The sequence below is a fragment of the Neoarius graeffei genome, chromosome 19 (genome assembly GCF_027579695.1).
Source record: "Neoarius graeffei isolate fNeoGra1 chromosome 19, fNeoGra1.pri, whole genome shotgun sequence".
Lineage (NCBI taxonomy): Eukaryota > Metazoa > Chordata > Actinopteri > Siluriformes > Ariidae > Neoarius > Neoarius graeffei.
The window spans coordinates 42,580,798-42,596,527 of NC_083587.1; the positions used below are offsets into that span (position 1 = coordinate 42,580,798).

Genomic DNA, 15,730 nt, shown 5'->3' on the forward strand with positions numbered 1-15,730 from the left:
TTATTATTATTATTATTATTATTATTATTGAGGATACAAATGGTTCCCAATCTCCCATAGTCTAAATTGTAGCCATAGCTGAATTAATGACCTCACATTATTGAGTAGCCTTAATCAAAATGTGTAGTCCACTACACACCACAACAAATTATACAAATTACTGACTCTTTGGTAACATTACCATAAACCTACAGCTTTACATAGCCAGCTACGCTGCGGAATAACACACCAATTTGTGTGTAAGTTAGCTTATGCCATTGAACTGTTACAATTTTACCTCAGCTGGATTTCTGTTACAGCAACGCTGCATCTAGCAACAGCTTTAGCTGACTGATTGGCGCTGCACTGAGCTTTCTTCTGTTAGCATTGGCCACAGTAGGCTATGGTTTGTTACATCAACCGCTATATCTCAGTACAGTGTGTCAAGCAATGTTATGTCATATACAACATCGCAAAATGTTGCTTGCACATTTACAGTGGTGCTTGAAAGTTTGTGAACCCTTTAGAATTTTCTATATTTCTGCATGAATATGACCTAAAACATCATCAAATTTTCACACAAGTCCTAAAAGTAGATAAAGAGAACCCAGTTAAACAAATGAGACAACAATATTATACTTGGTCATTTATTTATTGAGGAAAATTATCCAATATTACAAATCTGTGAGTGGAAAAAGTATGTGAACCTTTGCTTTCAGTATCTGGTGTGACCCCCTTGTGCAGCAATAACTGCAACTAAACGTTTGCGGTAACTGTTGATCAGTCCTGCACACTGACTTGGAGGAATTTTAGCCCATTCCTCCGTACAGAACAGCTTCAACTCTGGGATGTTGGTGGGTTTCCTCACATGAACTGCTCGCTTCAGTTCCTTCCACAACATTTCAATTGGATTAAGGTCAGGACTTTGACTTGGCCATTCCAAAACATTAACTTTATTCTTCTTTAACCGTTTTTGGTAGAACGACTTGTGTGCTTAGGGTCGTTGTCTTGCTGCATGACCCACCTTCTCTTGAGATTCAGTTCATGGACAGATGTCCTGACATTTTCCTTTAGAATTCGCTGGTATAATTCAGAATTCATTGTTCCATCAATGATGGCAAGCCGTCCTGGCCCAGATGCAGCAAAACAGGCCCAAACCATGATACTACCACCACCATGTTTCACAGATGGGATAAGGTTCTTATGCTGAAATACATTGTTTTCCTTTCTCCAAACATAACGCTTCTCATTTAAACCAAAAAGTTCTATTTTGGTCTCATCCAACCAAAAATTTTTTCCAATAGCCTTCTGGCTTGTCCACGTGATCTTTAGCAAACTGCAGATGAGCAGCAATGTTCTTTTTGGAGAGCAGTGGCTTTCTCCTTGCAACCCTGCCATGCACACCATTGTTGTTCAGTGTTCTTCTGATGGTGGACTCATGAACATTAACATTAGCCAATGTGAGAGAAGCCTTCAGTTGCTTAGAAGTTACCCTGGGGTCCTTGGGGACCTTGCCGACTATTACATGCCTTGCTGTTGGAGTGATCTTTGTTGGTCGACCACTCCTGGGGAGGGTAACAATGGTCTTGAATTTCCTCCATTTGTACACAATCTGTCTGACTGTGGATTGGTGGAGTCCAAACTCTTTAGAGATGGTTTTGTAACCTTTTCCAGCCTGATGAGCATCAGCAACGCTTTTTCTGAGGTCCTCAGAAATCTCCATTGTTCGTGCCATGATACATTTCCACAAACATGTGTTGTGAAGATCAGACTTTGATAGATCCCTGTTCTTTTAATAAAACAGGGTGCCCACTCACACCTGACTGTCATCCCATTGACTGAAAACACCTGAGTCTAATTTCACCTTCAAATTAACTGCTAATCCTTGAGGTTCACATACTTTTGCCACTCACAGATATGTAATATTGGATCATTTTCCTCAATAAATAAATGACCAAATGTTATATTTTTGTCTCAATTGTTTAACTGGGTTCTCTTTATCTACTTTTAGGACTTGTGTGAAAATCTGATGATGTTTTAGGTCATATTTATGCAGAAATATAGAAAATTCTAAAGGGTTCACAAACTTTCAAGCACCACTGTAAAAGCTAAATAACATCGATGGCAAATAACGTCACTTAGGCCTACAAGAAAAGACGATGGTTCACCTGTCCAGGAAACGAATGAAGCGATCTGTCAAAGCTGAATGAATGACTTTAGTTGAGGCAAAGATTCTAGCGCTCCACTATAAAGTTGTTCCTCAGCTCCACTAATCGAAATACTGAAAAGGCGATGACCAGAGGTGTCCTCGAACATCTCTGCTATTGGCCTGAGCCTGTCTTAAAGTGATCCACAAAACAACACACGAGGCGTCTGCTGAAATCTGGTAGATGTTTTGGTCCCATTTATTGATTGATTGATTGATTGATTGATTGATTGATTGATTGATTGATTGATTGATTGATTGATTGATGGGGGGGTCCTGTCGGTCATGGTTAAAAATGGGGATATTTCCAGCGACAGCTCCAGCCAGGGACAGGCCACCAAAAACGGGGACGTCTGTTCACCCTATACTATATATTTCTAAACTATTCAAGATTCAAGAGAACTTTATTTTCCTGTGAGGGAACTTCATTTGTGGTTAGGCAAACTTACATATATACTATCAACCTAACGTCCACAATAAATACTCAATTAAAAAAAAAATAGAAACCTAAAAAGCTTAAAAGCTAGTGATGTGTGTGAAATATATAAACTATATATTTCTAAATACCAAGTATATTGTGTTATGTCAATTATTAGTAATGTAGCACTTTATTTACATTCTTACTCTTGAGTCAAATTCATCTCTAAGCATATCTATAATGTGTATGACATTTCAATTTTCAATTTCAAATATTTGTAACAACCAGGTGAAGCATAAACGTTCATATTGGAAATCATTTTTGTTGCTCCTTTTTAAAGCAAACTGTAAACGTGACACAATATAAGAGTTAAAGTTCAGGTACTGTAGAAGCCAGGCAGAATGACCTTGTAAACCATTAAGCAGGAAATGAATCATTTCTCTAGAAGGTTTTGTTGGAATAACTGCGTGTTATAATCTGAGACACATCTTCTCCATGAAAAGGCTTTATCAATTCTACAAAGGAAAAAGTACAAAAGAAATGAAGTATGATGATGATCCGTGTTGTTTGCTGTGTTAAAAGAGGAAAGAATGGACACATACACACACACATATCTGCATGCACACACATTTTGGGAAGTGATGGAGATTTCCAGGGGGTGAAATGGTGAAGCGAGACAGTTTAGAATCTATAAGTTGACAGGGTTTTCCTAAAGTGCCATAACCCAGCTCCTCCTGACGAGATCAAAGCATCAGGATCCTCTGCATTCTCCTTCTCTCTTTACTCCACCCATTGCTCTCTATCTTGGCATATGGGACATCTTTCGTCGAAACCTCTTTTCAGGCATATGCACTGGCAGATAACAAAAACACACTTTAAATATACACAAAAACTTCTTTTCTCTCTAAGTACAGACTAATATTCTGAGATTAGGCTTTCTTGTTAATTATTTTCATTTTAATTAGTAAATCTTAATTAACAATGAACATGTACCCTTAGAATTTTTGGCTCCATATGTGGGGGGAGGGCAGGAGGGGGGGTGTGAATAAATATGACAATCTTTTTGGGACCCGAAGGCAGGATTACTGATGCAGGCAGAGCTTAGTTATTAAACACATTCTAAATTAAATGCCTCCATGAATTTTGCACAAAAATATATTTTCATAGTTTTGCATGCCAAATGTGACATTTTATATTTGAGATTCATCTGCTTCAGTAATTTTGGAAATGTCACACAAACAAAGATTTTGTCGTTTACCAATGAAATTACTATGCATGGCAGGTTAGCCGTTGCTTTTCAGGCTGCACTGGTTGTTTCAAGTCAGCAAGCCATAAAAAATCTTTATCTCTCTGAAACACAGCAATTTGGGAGATAATGGAATGGTGACTTGGGGGCAGAGATGCCAGTGTGAGGAATTATACCACAATCTCGCACCATTTACAGCCTTCCTCAAATCCGGATCTCTCTCTCTCTCTCTCTCTCATAGCTGAGACAGAAATCATTACAACTCTAAGCTTCCACCATGACAGAACAGCAGCATCTTAAACATGCGCGCGCGCACACACACACACACACACACACACACCAGTTAAATTCACCTTGTAGGTGTGAAAAAAAACTATTTTGCTTATAATCTGATATTTTATTTTGATCTTTCCATCATTTTTCTATCTGTCATCTAATGCTATTTAAATACTCACTTGGATACCAAAACATTATTACTGATACCTAGAATATAACTACAATGTATTATTCCAAAACAGTACTATGGCAAAAAGTTAAAAAATAAAATAAAATTTAAAAAAGCACTTCTCATTGTCGGACTTTCATCATACTGTATTTAAGACAAATATAAACCTGACTGGAATATTTTGCATTTCTTCTTCAGTCAGTCCAAGAGTGGCTTGTAGAAAACAAGTTTTCTCTGCATCTTGGCAAGACAGAATCCATACTTTTTGGCTCTAAATGTAGACTTAATAGTAACGAATCTCTGGACGTTATACAACCCCGATTCCAAAAAGTTGGGACAAAGTACAAATTGTAAATAAAACCGGAATGCAATGATGTGGAAGTTTCAAAATTCCATATTTTATTCAAAAAAGAACATAGATGACATATAAAATGTTTAAACTGAGAAAATGTATCATTTAAAGAGAAAAATTAGGTGATTTTAAATTTCATGACAACAACACATCTCAAAAAAGTTGGGACAAGGCCATGTTTACCACTGTGAGACATCCCCTTTTCTCTTTACAACAGTCTGTAAACGTCTGGGGACTGAGGAGACAAGTTGCTCAAGTTTAGGGACAGGACTGTTAACCCATTCTTGTCTAATGTAGGATTCTAGTTGCTCAACTGTCTTAGGTCTTTTTTGTCGTATCTTCCATTTTATGATGCGCCAAATGTTTTCTATAGGTGAAAGATCTGGACTGCAGGCTGGCCAGTTCAGTACCCGGACCCTTCTTCTACACAGCCATGATGCTGTAATTGATGCAGTATGTGGTTTGGCATTGTTGTGTTGGAAAATGCAAGGTCTTCCCTGAAAGAGACGTCGTCTGGATGGGAGTATATGTTGCTCTAGAACCTGGATATACCTTTCAGCATTGATGGTATCTTTCCAGATGTGTAAGCTGCCCATGCCACATGCACTAATGCAACCCCATACCATCAGAGATGCAGGCTTCTGAACTGAGCGCTGATAACAACTTGGGTCGTCCTTCTCCTCTTTAGTCTGAATGACACAGCGTCCCTGATTTCCATAAAGAACTTCAAATTTTGATTTGTCTGACCACAGAACAGTTTTCCACTTTGCCACAGTCCATTTTAAATGAGCCTTGGCCCAGAGAAGACGTCTGCGCTTCTGGATCATTTTTAGATACGGCTTCTTCTTTGAACTATAGAGTTTTAGCTGGCAACAGCGGATGGCACGGTGAATTGTGTTCACAGATAATGTTCTCTGAAAATATTCCTGAGCCCATTTTGTGATTTCCAATACAGAAGCATGCCTGTATGTGATGCAGTGCCGTCTAAGAGCCCGAAGATCACGGGCACCCAGTATGGTTTTCCAGCTTTGTGTGTGTGTGTGTGTGTATGATTCTTCCAGATTCTCTGAATCTTTTGATGATATTATGCACTGTAGATGATGATATGTTCAAACTCTTTGCAATTTTACACTGTCGAACTCCTTTCTGATATTGCTCCACTATTTGTCGGCGCAGAATTAGGGGGATTGGTGATCCCCTTCCCATCTTTACTTCTGAGAGCCGCTGCCACTCCAAGATGCTCTTTTTATACCCAGTCATGTTAATGACCTATTGCCAATTGACCTAATGAGTTGCAATTTGGTCCTCCAGCTGTTTCTTTTTTGTACCTTTAACTTTTCCAGCCTCTTATTGCCCCTGTCCCAACCTTTTTGAGATGTGTTGCTGTCATGAAATTTCAAATGAGCCAATATTTGGCATGAAATTTCAAAATGTCTCACTTTCGACATTTGATATGTTGTCTATGTTCTATTGTGAATACAATAATAGTTTTTGAGATTTGTAAATTATTGCATTCCGTTTTTATTTACAATTTGTACTTTGTCCCAACTTTTTTGGAATCGGGGTTGTATGTAATGGTAAAAAAATTACAGATAAATCCTGTGTCAAATACTTAGGCATGGATTTAGACCAGTCTCTTAGTGGTAACCATATAGCTGTCAATATTATTCGTAAGGCCAACGCCAAACTCAAGTTTCTATATAGGCAGGCCAGAAACCTCGATAAGGAAATTAAAAAACTTTTAATGTCGGCTCTTATCCAATGTCATTTTGACTATGCCAGCTCCACTTGGTACTCTGGCCTTACCAAGAATTATAAGAATCGTCTTCAGGTTACTCAAAATAAAATGATTCGTTTTATACTTAGCGCCTCCCCCAGGACTCCTATAGGGTTTACTGAGTTCAAACAAGTCAACATGTTGCCAGTCCATCTCTGAGTCAAACAGTTAAAACTAAATCACATCCACAACATGTTATATGGTAATGCTCTGAGATATCGCACATATCTTCTATAAGTGTTCAGAATGCCCGCCATAATACCCGTTCAGGTCTCATGTCCCTTTATGTTCCCTCTGTAAAGTCATTTGGCCCTTCTTCATTTAGCTATATCGTGATTACTGTCTGTAACAAACTACCAAGTCAGTTGCAGTCCATAAATGTTTTAAATCCAATGTCAAGAATTTTTTATTTGATCAATTTTATCAGCAATCACAAAATCCTTTTATTATGTCCTAGTTTACCTTCTAGTTTATGTCATATTTTATTTTGTATACCTCCTGTACATTTTTGTTTTTACACCCCCTTTTTTGCCACTTGAGGTACTCGGACCACAATGGAAATAAGTGTTTACACTTTATTGTGCTATCCAGGTGTTTTAATGTGCACTATACTTGTATTCTGTACATTATTTTACTAAATAAACTCCTCCTCATCATCTGTAACTGTATATGTTATTACAGGCCCAGGTTTGGACAAATCATTCATAAAAACAACCAGGTTAAGCAGATTAACTCGTGATATTGTGGTCAGCAATGCATTTTTTGTCTCCTCGCTATTTCTTGGTGATGCAATGCACTATTAAACACACTATTCCTTCCTGAAAAGCCTACCACCTGCTAAAGAATACACACCCACCAAGGAATTTGTTAGAAACTATTTTTAATAGTTGAATAAATTAGTTTATAGTGATGACAGATTTTTTTATTTATTTATTTTTATACAAATCTGCGGTGTAGAGGGATGTGGAAATAGTGATGAAACTAAGAACAATACAGAACTGCTAATAGAATGTGTGTGGGGGGGAGGGGGATGGACGATGTGAGGAGAGAAAAACGCAGCTCGGAGTCAAGGTTAGCCAAAGTTTACTGCCGGTTTGTTGAAGGCACACGCACAGTATGTATCAAAGACATTATCAGGATAGAATAGAAGAGTCATCATCTTCCTGGGAACTGATCTAATCACTCATTTGTGTTAGTCGGTATGAATGCACTTATCTAACTCAGGGCTTCTCAGACCTTCCAGAGCCAGGGACCCTTTTAACTACAGTGGTGCTTGAAAGTTTGTGATGTTTTGGGTCTGTAGCGGGTAAAGGTTTCCACAGCAAGGAGTTGCTAGCCCTAGGCAGTGGACAAGCAGGCTGCCCTGTTCTATGCTTGTGTTCCTGGATGAGTAGATTATGGAGTGGAAACACAAAGTAACACATATCACCACATCTTGTTCAAAGAGGCTGATTGTTGAAGGGCCAGTGGGCTGACCCAAGTAGGTACTGACCCTGATTTTTTTCAGGGTTTATTCCCCTAGATCCACCATGTTCTGCAAAACCAAGGGTGCCAACGTGGAGGCACAGTGGACGGTTGTCGCTGTGTGAGAGGCTAGATGGTGGGCCATGATGTTGCGTTGGCCTATTTTGTGCTTCGCACAATGCTGGATATGGGGAGACCGGTCTGGGACACCTAGATTTTAAATGGCCACCCAGAAAGGTACTACTCCTCCAGTGATCCTTGCCCCAGAAAGTTGGGAACACTTTCAAATTCTCTGTATTTCTACATAAATATGACCAAAAACATCCATCCAGCCATCCATCCATCCATCCATCCATCCATTATCTATAACTACTTATCTTGTGTGCAGGATCGTGGGCAAGCTGGATCCTATCCCAGCTGACTATGGGCAAGAGGCAGGGTACACCCTGGACAAGTCGCCAGATCATCGCAGTGACCAAAAACCGTCAAAGTGTTTTTATACAAGTCCTAAAAGTAGACAAAGACTTTAAAACAAATTAAACAAATGAGACAAAAATATTATACTTGGTCATTTATTTATTGAGGAAAATGATCCAGTATTCCATAATCTGTGAATGGCAAAAGTATGTGAACCTTTGCATTTGGTATCTGGCGTGATCCTTTTGTGCAGCAATAACTGCAACTAAATGTTTGTGGTAATCATTGATTAGTTCTGCACATCAGCTTGGAGGAATTTTAGCCCATTCTTCCCCTCAGAACAGCTTCAACCCTGGGATACTGGTGGGTTTCCTTGTGTAAACTGCTCACTTCCACAAAATTTCTGTTGGATTAAGGTCAGGACTTTGACTTGGCCATCCCAAAACATTTCTTCTTTAAGCATTCTTTTGTAGAACAACTTGTGTGCTTAGGGTCAATGTCTTGCTTCATGACCCACTTTCTCTTAAGATTCAGTTCACAGACAGATACCCTGACATGTTCCTTTGGAATTCACTGGAATAATTCAGAATTCGTTGTTCCATCAGTGATGGCAAACCATCCTGGCCCAGATGCAGCAAAATAGGCCCAAACCCTAATACTACCACCCACTATGCTTCACAGGTAGGATAAGGTTCTTATGCTGGAATGCAGTGCTTTCCTTTCTGCAAACAGTTCTAATTTTAACCAAAAAGTTCTATTTTGGTCCAAAAACATTTTTCCAATAGTCTTCTGGCTTGTCCATGTGATTTTTAACAAACTGCAGATGGGCAGGAATGTTCTTTTTGGAGAGCAGTGGCTTTCCCCTTGAAATCCTGCCATGCACACCATTGTTGTTCAGTGTTCTTCTGATGGTGGACTCATGAACATTGACATTAGCCAATGTGAGGGAGTCCTTGAGTTGCTTAGAAGTTACCCTGGGTTCCTTTGTGACCTCAATGACTATTACACGCCTTGCTCTTGGAGTGATCTTTGTTAATTGACCACACCTGGGGAGGGTAACAATGGGTCTTGAATTTCCTCCATTTGTACACAGTTTCTCTGACTGTGGATTGGTGGAATCCAAACTGGAGATGGTTTTGTAACCTTTTCCAGCCTGATGAGCATCAGCAACTCTTTTTCTGAGGTCCTTCGAAACCCCCTTTGTTTGTGCCATGATACACTTCCACAAATATGTGTTGTGAAGATCAGATTTTGATAGATCTCTGTTCTTTAAATAAAACAGGGTGCTGAGCCACACCCGACATTCATCCCGTTGATTGAAAACACCCAAACCTAATTTCACTTTCAAGTTAACTACTAATCCTAGAGGTTCACATACTTTTGCCACTCACTGATATGTAATATTGGATCATTTTCCTCAATAAATAAATGACCAAGTATGATATGTTTGTCTCGTTTGTTTAATTGGGTTCTCTTCATCTACTTTTAGGACTTGTGTAAAAATCTGTTGGTTTAGGTCATATTTATGCAGAAATATAAAATTTCTAAAGGGTTCTCAAACTTTCAAGCACCACTGTATATAATAAATTACACTGACCCCTTCAGCACACATGTATGAGCATAATCTGAAGATTTAACTCAGTCTTGAAATGTGTAAAATGATATTTTGGATATTTACTGGAACCAGAGAGCTTTTTAATTCATGAACTTTATTATTTATCAAGGCTGACTTGTTTTTGAGTTTCATGTTTGGATTAAACCTGTTTAAATCAAGTGACCAGACACATACATATGCTACAATGAAAACTCAATAATCAATTGAATAACCTTGAGAAAGGTGGGTGTGATTTCCACTTTAACTACATGTATAAATAACAGACCTCCTGGCTATGCTTAATAGATCTCTCAGAGTCCCCGGATCCCACTTTAAGAACCACTGATGTAGCTATATTGGATGGACGGATGGACAGATGGATGGATGGATGGATTCGTATTTCCCCAGTGGAAGAATTGAATACTACAGTATCCATGCGAACAAATACATGGTATTAAACATAAATACAAGCAAAACAAAGTCCTTCCCATGCCATGTGGCGCATAGGGCGGCGCCAATCTCCATTTCCGTAGCCCTCGGCCTCTCGCCTATTACATAGCTAGGGTTACAGTGGGAGGCTAGTCCTCTGGTAACCGCGAGAGTTTGACTCCCCACTCGCATCTGTATTGCAGCATGCCTTGCCAGATGGCAGTAGGTACCATTTTTATGATGGTCTTTGGTATGACCTGATCGTGAGTAGAACTCGCGTTCTCCCAATCAAGAGGCAGACATGCTAACCACGAGGCCAACTCGCGGTATTAAACATAAATAAATATACCTAATGTCACATACTACACATATGTACCCACAGTCATAATGCCGATACATATCACAACACTGACTAATACTTTCATAATCAGTGTGTGCAGCATGTGAGGTATTGGATTTATTGTGACGAATCCTGCATATATGTGCAAAATCATCGCAATTGTGAATTGTGTATTACAGGTGGACTGCAACATTCCATCTTAATGTCTATTCTGGGAGATGGACATCTCTCTGTGGATAGAAAAACCAATAGAAACACCAAATCTCTCTTTTTTTTGTAAACCCTGTGTTATTACATGGATTAAATTAAACATCAGCTAAATACCTGGCCCTTTTGTGAAATAAGGAAGGTCAATTACATATTTGACAACATAGTCGTTAGGATGAAATTACTGAAATGAAATTTGCAACACTGCACTTGGAAAAAAAACAAAAAACTTTTCAATACTTTGTACAACAGTATTATACACCCCTCCCACTGAGAGAAACAGAAGTAAACAGAAAGAAGAGAGACACTCATGCAGGGGAACAAAAACACTGCTAACATGTCAGTTCTGTTCTTTTTTTAAACTGTATGAGAACAAAAGCCACTGAAGAATCCATTCTCAGCATTCATATTCACCCTTTACACATATCCCACAATCCACTGCACAGTTGGGAACTTCCAGTGTCCAGGCCCAGGCTGCTAATAACGATACAAAAAACAAGACTGGGCTATATAATCAGTTTTGATGTTCAAATATTATTATTTTCAAATATTAGTACAGGTTTACACGGTCTCACAGATTTTTTTCAAGATTAAAGCTAGACGTCCTTTTGATTTCATAAAATTGATGAAATGTAGTTCCCTCTGAAATTTGATCATTGTGATGTATGTTTATTTCTGTAATATCTCACAAAATATCAGGCCATTCTGTGGCTGGAAAGCTATTTAATTTGAGGGGATTCCCGAGCAAATAATGTGCATGAAATCGCTCGCTTTGCGCAGTCAAACAGACAGAGGAAGTCCGTGTGTGTGTGTGTGTGTGTGTATGTGTGTGTGTGTGCATGCGCTGGTTTACCTTGACCGTGTACTAACAGTTACATCATCTTGTCGCTAAACGAACAGCTGATCACAACGAGATCCTCACTGACCACCGATATTTATTAGTTTGGTCCTGAGTTTCCTTTCCTTCGCAATAGAACATCTTTTCTCCTTGCTTTCCATTACTGTAGTTGGTCTTTCACATTTCATTTGCACACTCACGTCCTCCATTTTTCTCTCCTGTTTCAAATTTGTATCCCACAATGCCTTGTGTGAATGGGGAAAGCCCACCATGTGACGCATGATGTAATACCTTGTATTGGGTCATGGTGAAGCAGGAAAAAATAGAGGAGAATTTAGGGTCACATGGCCTTAAATTCATTAATTGTTCTATTTTAAAAAATTAAATTGGAAGTCTGTGATTCAAATTCAGTAGCTTTCGATCCACAAACAAAAATAATTGGGTGTCAGGAAAAATTATTTTTCTGACCTACACTTGAAAAATCTGAAAGGCAGTCTAGCCTCTATACTGCTCTAAATGATTGCACATTTACAATTTGTCATCATTGTAAATTTGTCATCAGTTTTGATGTTCAAATATCAGATGTAAGCTGAAATGTGATGTTCTTAGATTGCTTTTCAATGACTAATTACTGGTTCCATGGTATTTTTCGTCAGCACAGAAGCTTTTAATCAGTCATCCTTATATTATCGCCCATACAGCCCTTTCACTTTCACTCTCTGCATTGTTTACATGAAATACAGGCTCCAGCTACTCAGCACGATAACTCTGGCCAACAACATGAACAGTGTACATTTACACTGATGATGAATTGTAAATGTGCAATCATTTCGAGCAGTATTAATCTTGAAAAAAAATCTGTGAGACCATGTAAACCTGTAATAATATTTGAACAGCCAATATTTGAACATATTTGAACATAATACAAGTGTTGCTAGGCAAAACAAATCTCGTCCAGCAGCACTTATTTTATACCTATACGTTGATAATGCCAATATTTCTCAATCATCAGCTGTCAGGTTATTGAGGTATTTCACCTGATGTCACAGGGTCACGTGACGCCCCGGTGTCCGCCATTTTGAACGTCAAGCTACATACTAACGCTGCAGACAGAGAGGGAGAACCAGCTTGAAAAAAAACGTGTTACAAACACCTAGAATAGATTAATTTGTCAGTAAGCACTCTATAAATAACCATGGTGTTTGCTTGTTGTGCTGTGGGCTGCCACAACAGACAGGGACAGCGTGCAGGACGCTCCTTTTACCGGTTTCTAGTGATGGGAATTTCGGCTCTTTTTCGGGAGCTGACTCTTTTGGCTCTTCTTACTATAAGGAGCCGGCTAATTCGGCTCCCCAACTCGGCTCCCACCGAAGAGCCGGCTCCCGTCGTTCACTTCAAAGAGACGGCTCTTTGAACCGGATCGTTCGCGACCGACACATCACTACCGGTTTCCTACTGACCCAGACAAGAGGGCCAAATGGATTGCAGCTGTGAAGAGACAAGATTGGGAGCCAACAGAGTACTCCAGACTTTGCAGTGATCATTTCATTTCAGGTAAGTTTGTCAGTTAACGCAATTTTGATAAAATATATAGCAAAAAGTAAATGGGTCAGTGTTTGTTAACCCATCTGAGCAGTGAAACAAGGCAGTGTTAATTTGTCTAGGGTTGCATGTAGCAGACATCAGACATAAAACGCAATAACAGAGGCTAGAAAGAAACGGGACACAGAAATAAATAAACAGGGCTCCATACCAAGGCTGGGTACAGTGTTTGTGATAAAAGACAGATCCAATTTAACACGAATCACAGCTTACTTTCTTGTTAAAATGTGCAAAAGTCTCCACCATCTCATACCGCCTTGCACTGAAGGACTTAAGCGTGCCGTCCAAAATGGCTGTGTCACGTGACTTGGTCACGTGGGTGAAATACCTCAATAGTCCTATGAAAATCCATGACCTTGAGTTTGACATTTCAAAGTCATTCAAGGTCAAAGGTCATGGTGCCAACTGAAAGCCCATATGGCACTTTCTATAAGTTGATAATGGTAAATATCTGTCTACCATCAACTGTTTTCAATTTACAGCCCTCTGAAAATCCATGACCTTGAGTTTGACCTTTCAGGGTCACTCAAGGTCAAAGATCATAGAACCAAATGAAAGGCCATATAGGAGTTCCTATAGGCTCATAAGAGTAAACTTTTGTCTATTGGCAACCATTTTTTGAGTTATAATGGAAAATATGTTATTTTGACCGAAAGGTTGACCTCTCAGGTGACCTTGACCTTCACCTTGACCCGATTACCCCCAAAATTTAATCAGGTAATCTATGGACCCTGAAAATTTGAAGTCAATTGGTGCAACCGTCTAGACGCTATATTGTTAACAGACAGACACACACACCAACAAACAAACAAACAAACAAACAAACAAACAAACAAACAAACAAACCACACTGATTACAATACATTGCCCCGCTTACTCCGTCATGGGCGAGGTAAATATTTGAACATCTGATATTTGAACATTGAAACTGATTATATAGCCCAATATTGTTTTTTGTACCATTATCAGCAGCCTGGCTGGCCACCGGAAGTTCCCAATCGTGCAGTGGATTGTGGGATATGTGAAAGGGGTGAATATCAGAGCTCATACATCTAACACACACATCCACAGAAACATATGTAAGCACATGCATGGGATTTTATATTTTTATATGAAAAATATATGTGCGGCACGGTGGTGTAGTGGTTAGTGCTGTCGCCTCACAGCAAGAAGGTCTGGGTTCGAGCCCCGTGGCCGGCGAGGGCCTTTCTGTATGGAGTTTGCATGTTCTCCCCGTGTCCACGTGGGTTTCCTCCGGGTGCTCCGGTTTCCCCCACAGTCCAAAGACATGCAGGTTAGGTTAACTGGTGACTCTAAATTGACCGTAGGTGTGAATGTGAGTGTGAATGGTTGTCTGTGTCTATGTGTCAGCCCTGTGATGACCTGGCGACTTGTCCAGGGTGTACCCCGCCTTTCACCCGTAGTCAGCTGGAATAGGCTCCAGCTTGCCTGCGACCCTGTAGAAGGATAAAGCGGCTAGACATAATGAGATGCGATGAAAAAATATATATATGTGTGTGTGTGTGTGTGTGTGTGTACGCGTGTGCATGCTTGTGTGTGTTTTACCTGCCAAGGAAGGTCAGATCCGATGCCCAGTGGTTCAGTGATTTCAGTGATTTCTCCATACTGGGCAATGACTTCAGCCTGACGGTCACGCAGAGAATTCAGCAAACGTCTCTCTGAACTGATCACACACACACACACACACACACTTCAACATTATAGACAAAACAACACATCCAGTAATCCTGTTACCAGCCACCCTCACATTGCCCCAAATGTAATCTAATAACCTGCAATAGACCTAACGCTTTCGAACGCTTTTCGCTCTCTTTCCATTCCTCTTTTTTCCTTCTTTCTACCATTCGGCCTCTCCGTCTTATTGGGGCCAAAGCAATAAAATCCTCCTTTGTTCCATCTCCTCACCTAACCTCTTAATTCCTCAGAACAGCAATACCACAGTGCCCGTCTCTTGGAGGGGGGGACTCCGTAAAGCATGTAATTGAACAAACACACTAGAAACATCACTAGAACAGGAAAGTGTTTGTGTTTTTCTTTTGTCGCTGTCTGCGAAAAAATGTTTCATAGTGTTTCATCAGGAACAGCATTTAGATAATAATCACAATGTAGAGATTTTAGAACAAAACACAAAAATAGTGCAAAAACAAAACAACTGTGTAAAATGGGGAAAAAATGTTTCTGGCATCTGTTTGTGCTGAATCTCTAGCAATTTGTGGTTGAATCTGGGCAAAGTAGCTTTGGGCTTTTTTATGATGAGTCTCTCCTTTCTGTTTGCTGCCCACCAATAACATGAGGAGAAACTTACAGGGCCAAGGATGCTTGGATAAGGTCAAGGACAAAAACTCTGGTTTCCAGCTAGCTACCAACTTCAGTTTCTAACTAACACCCACAGCTT

General features: G+C 39.6%; 1 protein-coding gene across 7 annotated transcripts in view; it reads right to left on the bottom strand.

The window, feature by feature from the left end:
- The window catches only part of ofcc1 (orofacial cleft 1 candidate 1), a 285,101-nt gene that overhangs the window by 154,205 nt on the left and 115,166 nt on the right, over nucleotides 1–15,730 (bottom strand). For all 7 annotated transcript variants that reach the window (XR_009650730.1, XM_060900091.1, XM_060900088.1 and 4 more), the window contains one exon: nucleotides 14,881–14,998. Coding sequence is in view for 6 of the 7 variants with exons in the window: in XM_060900091.1 (XP_060756074.1) it covers nucleotides 14,881–14,998 (118 nt within the window). In the remaining variant the exon portion in view is untranslated. The remainder of the gene's footprint in view (nucleotides 1–14,880; nucleotides 14,999–15,730) is intronic.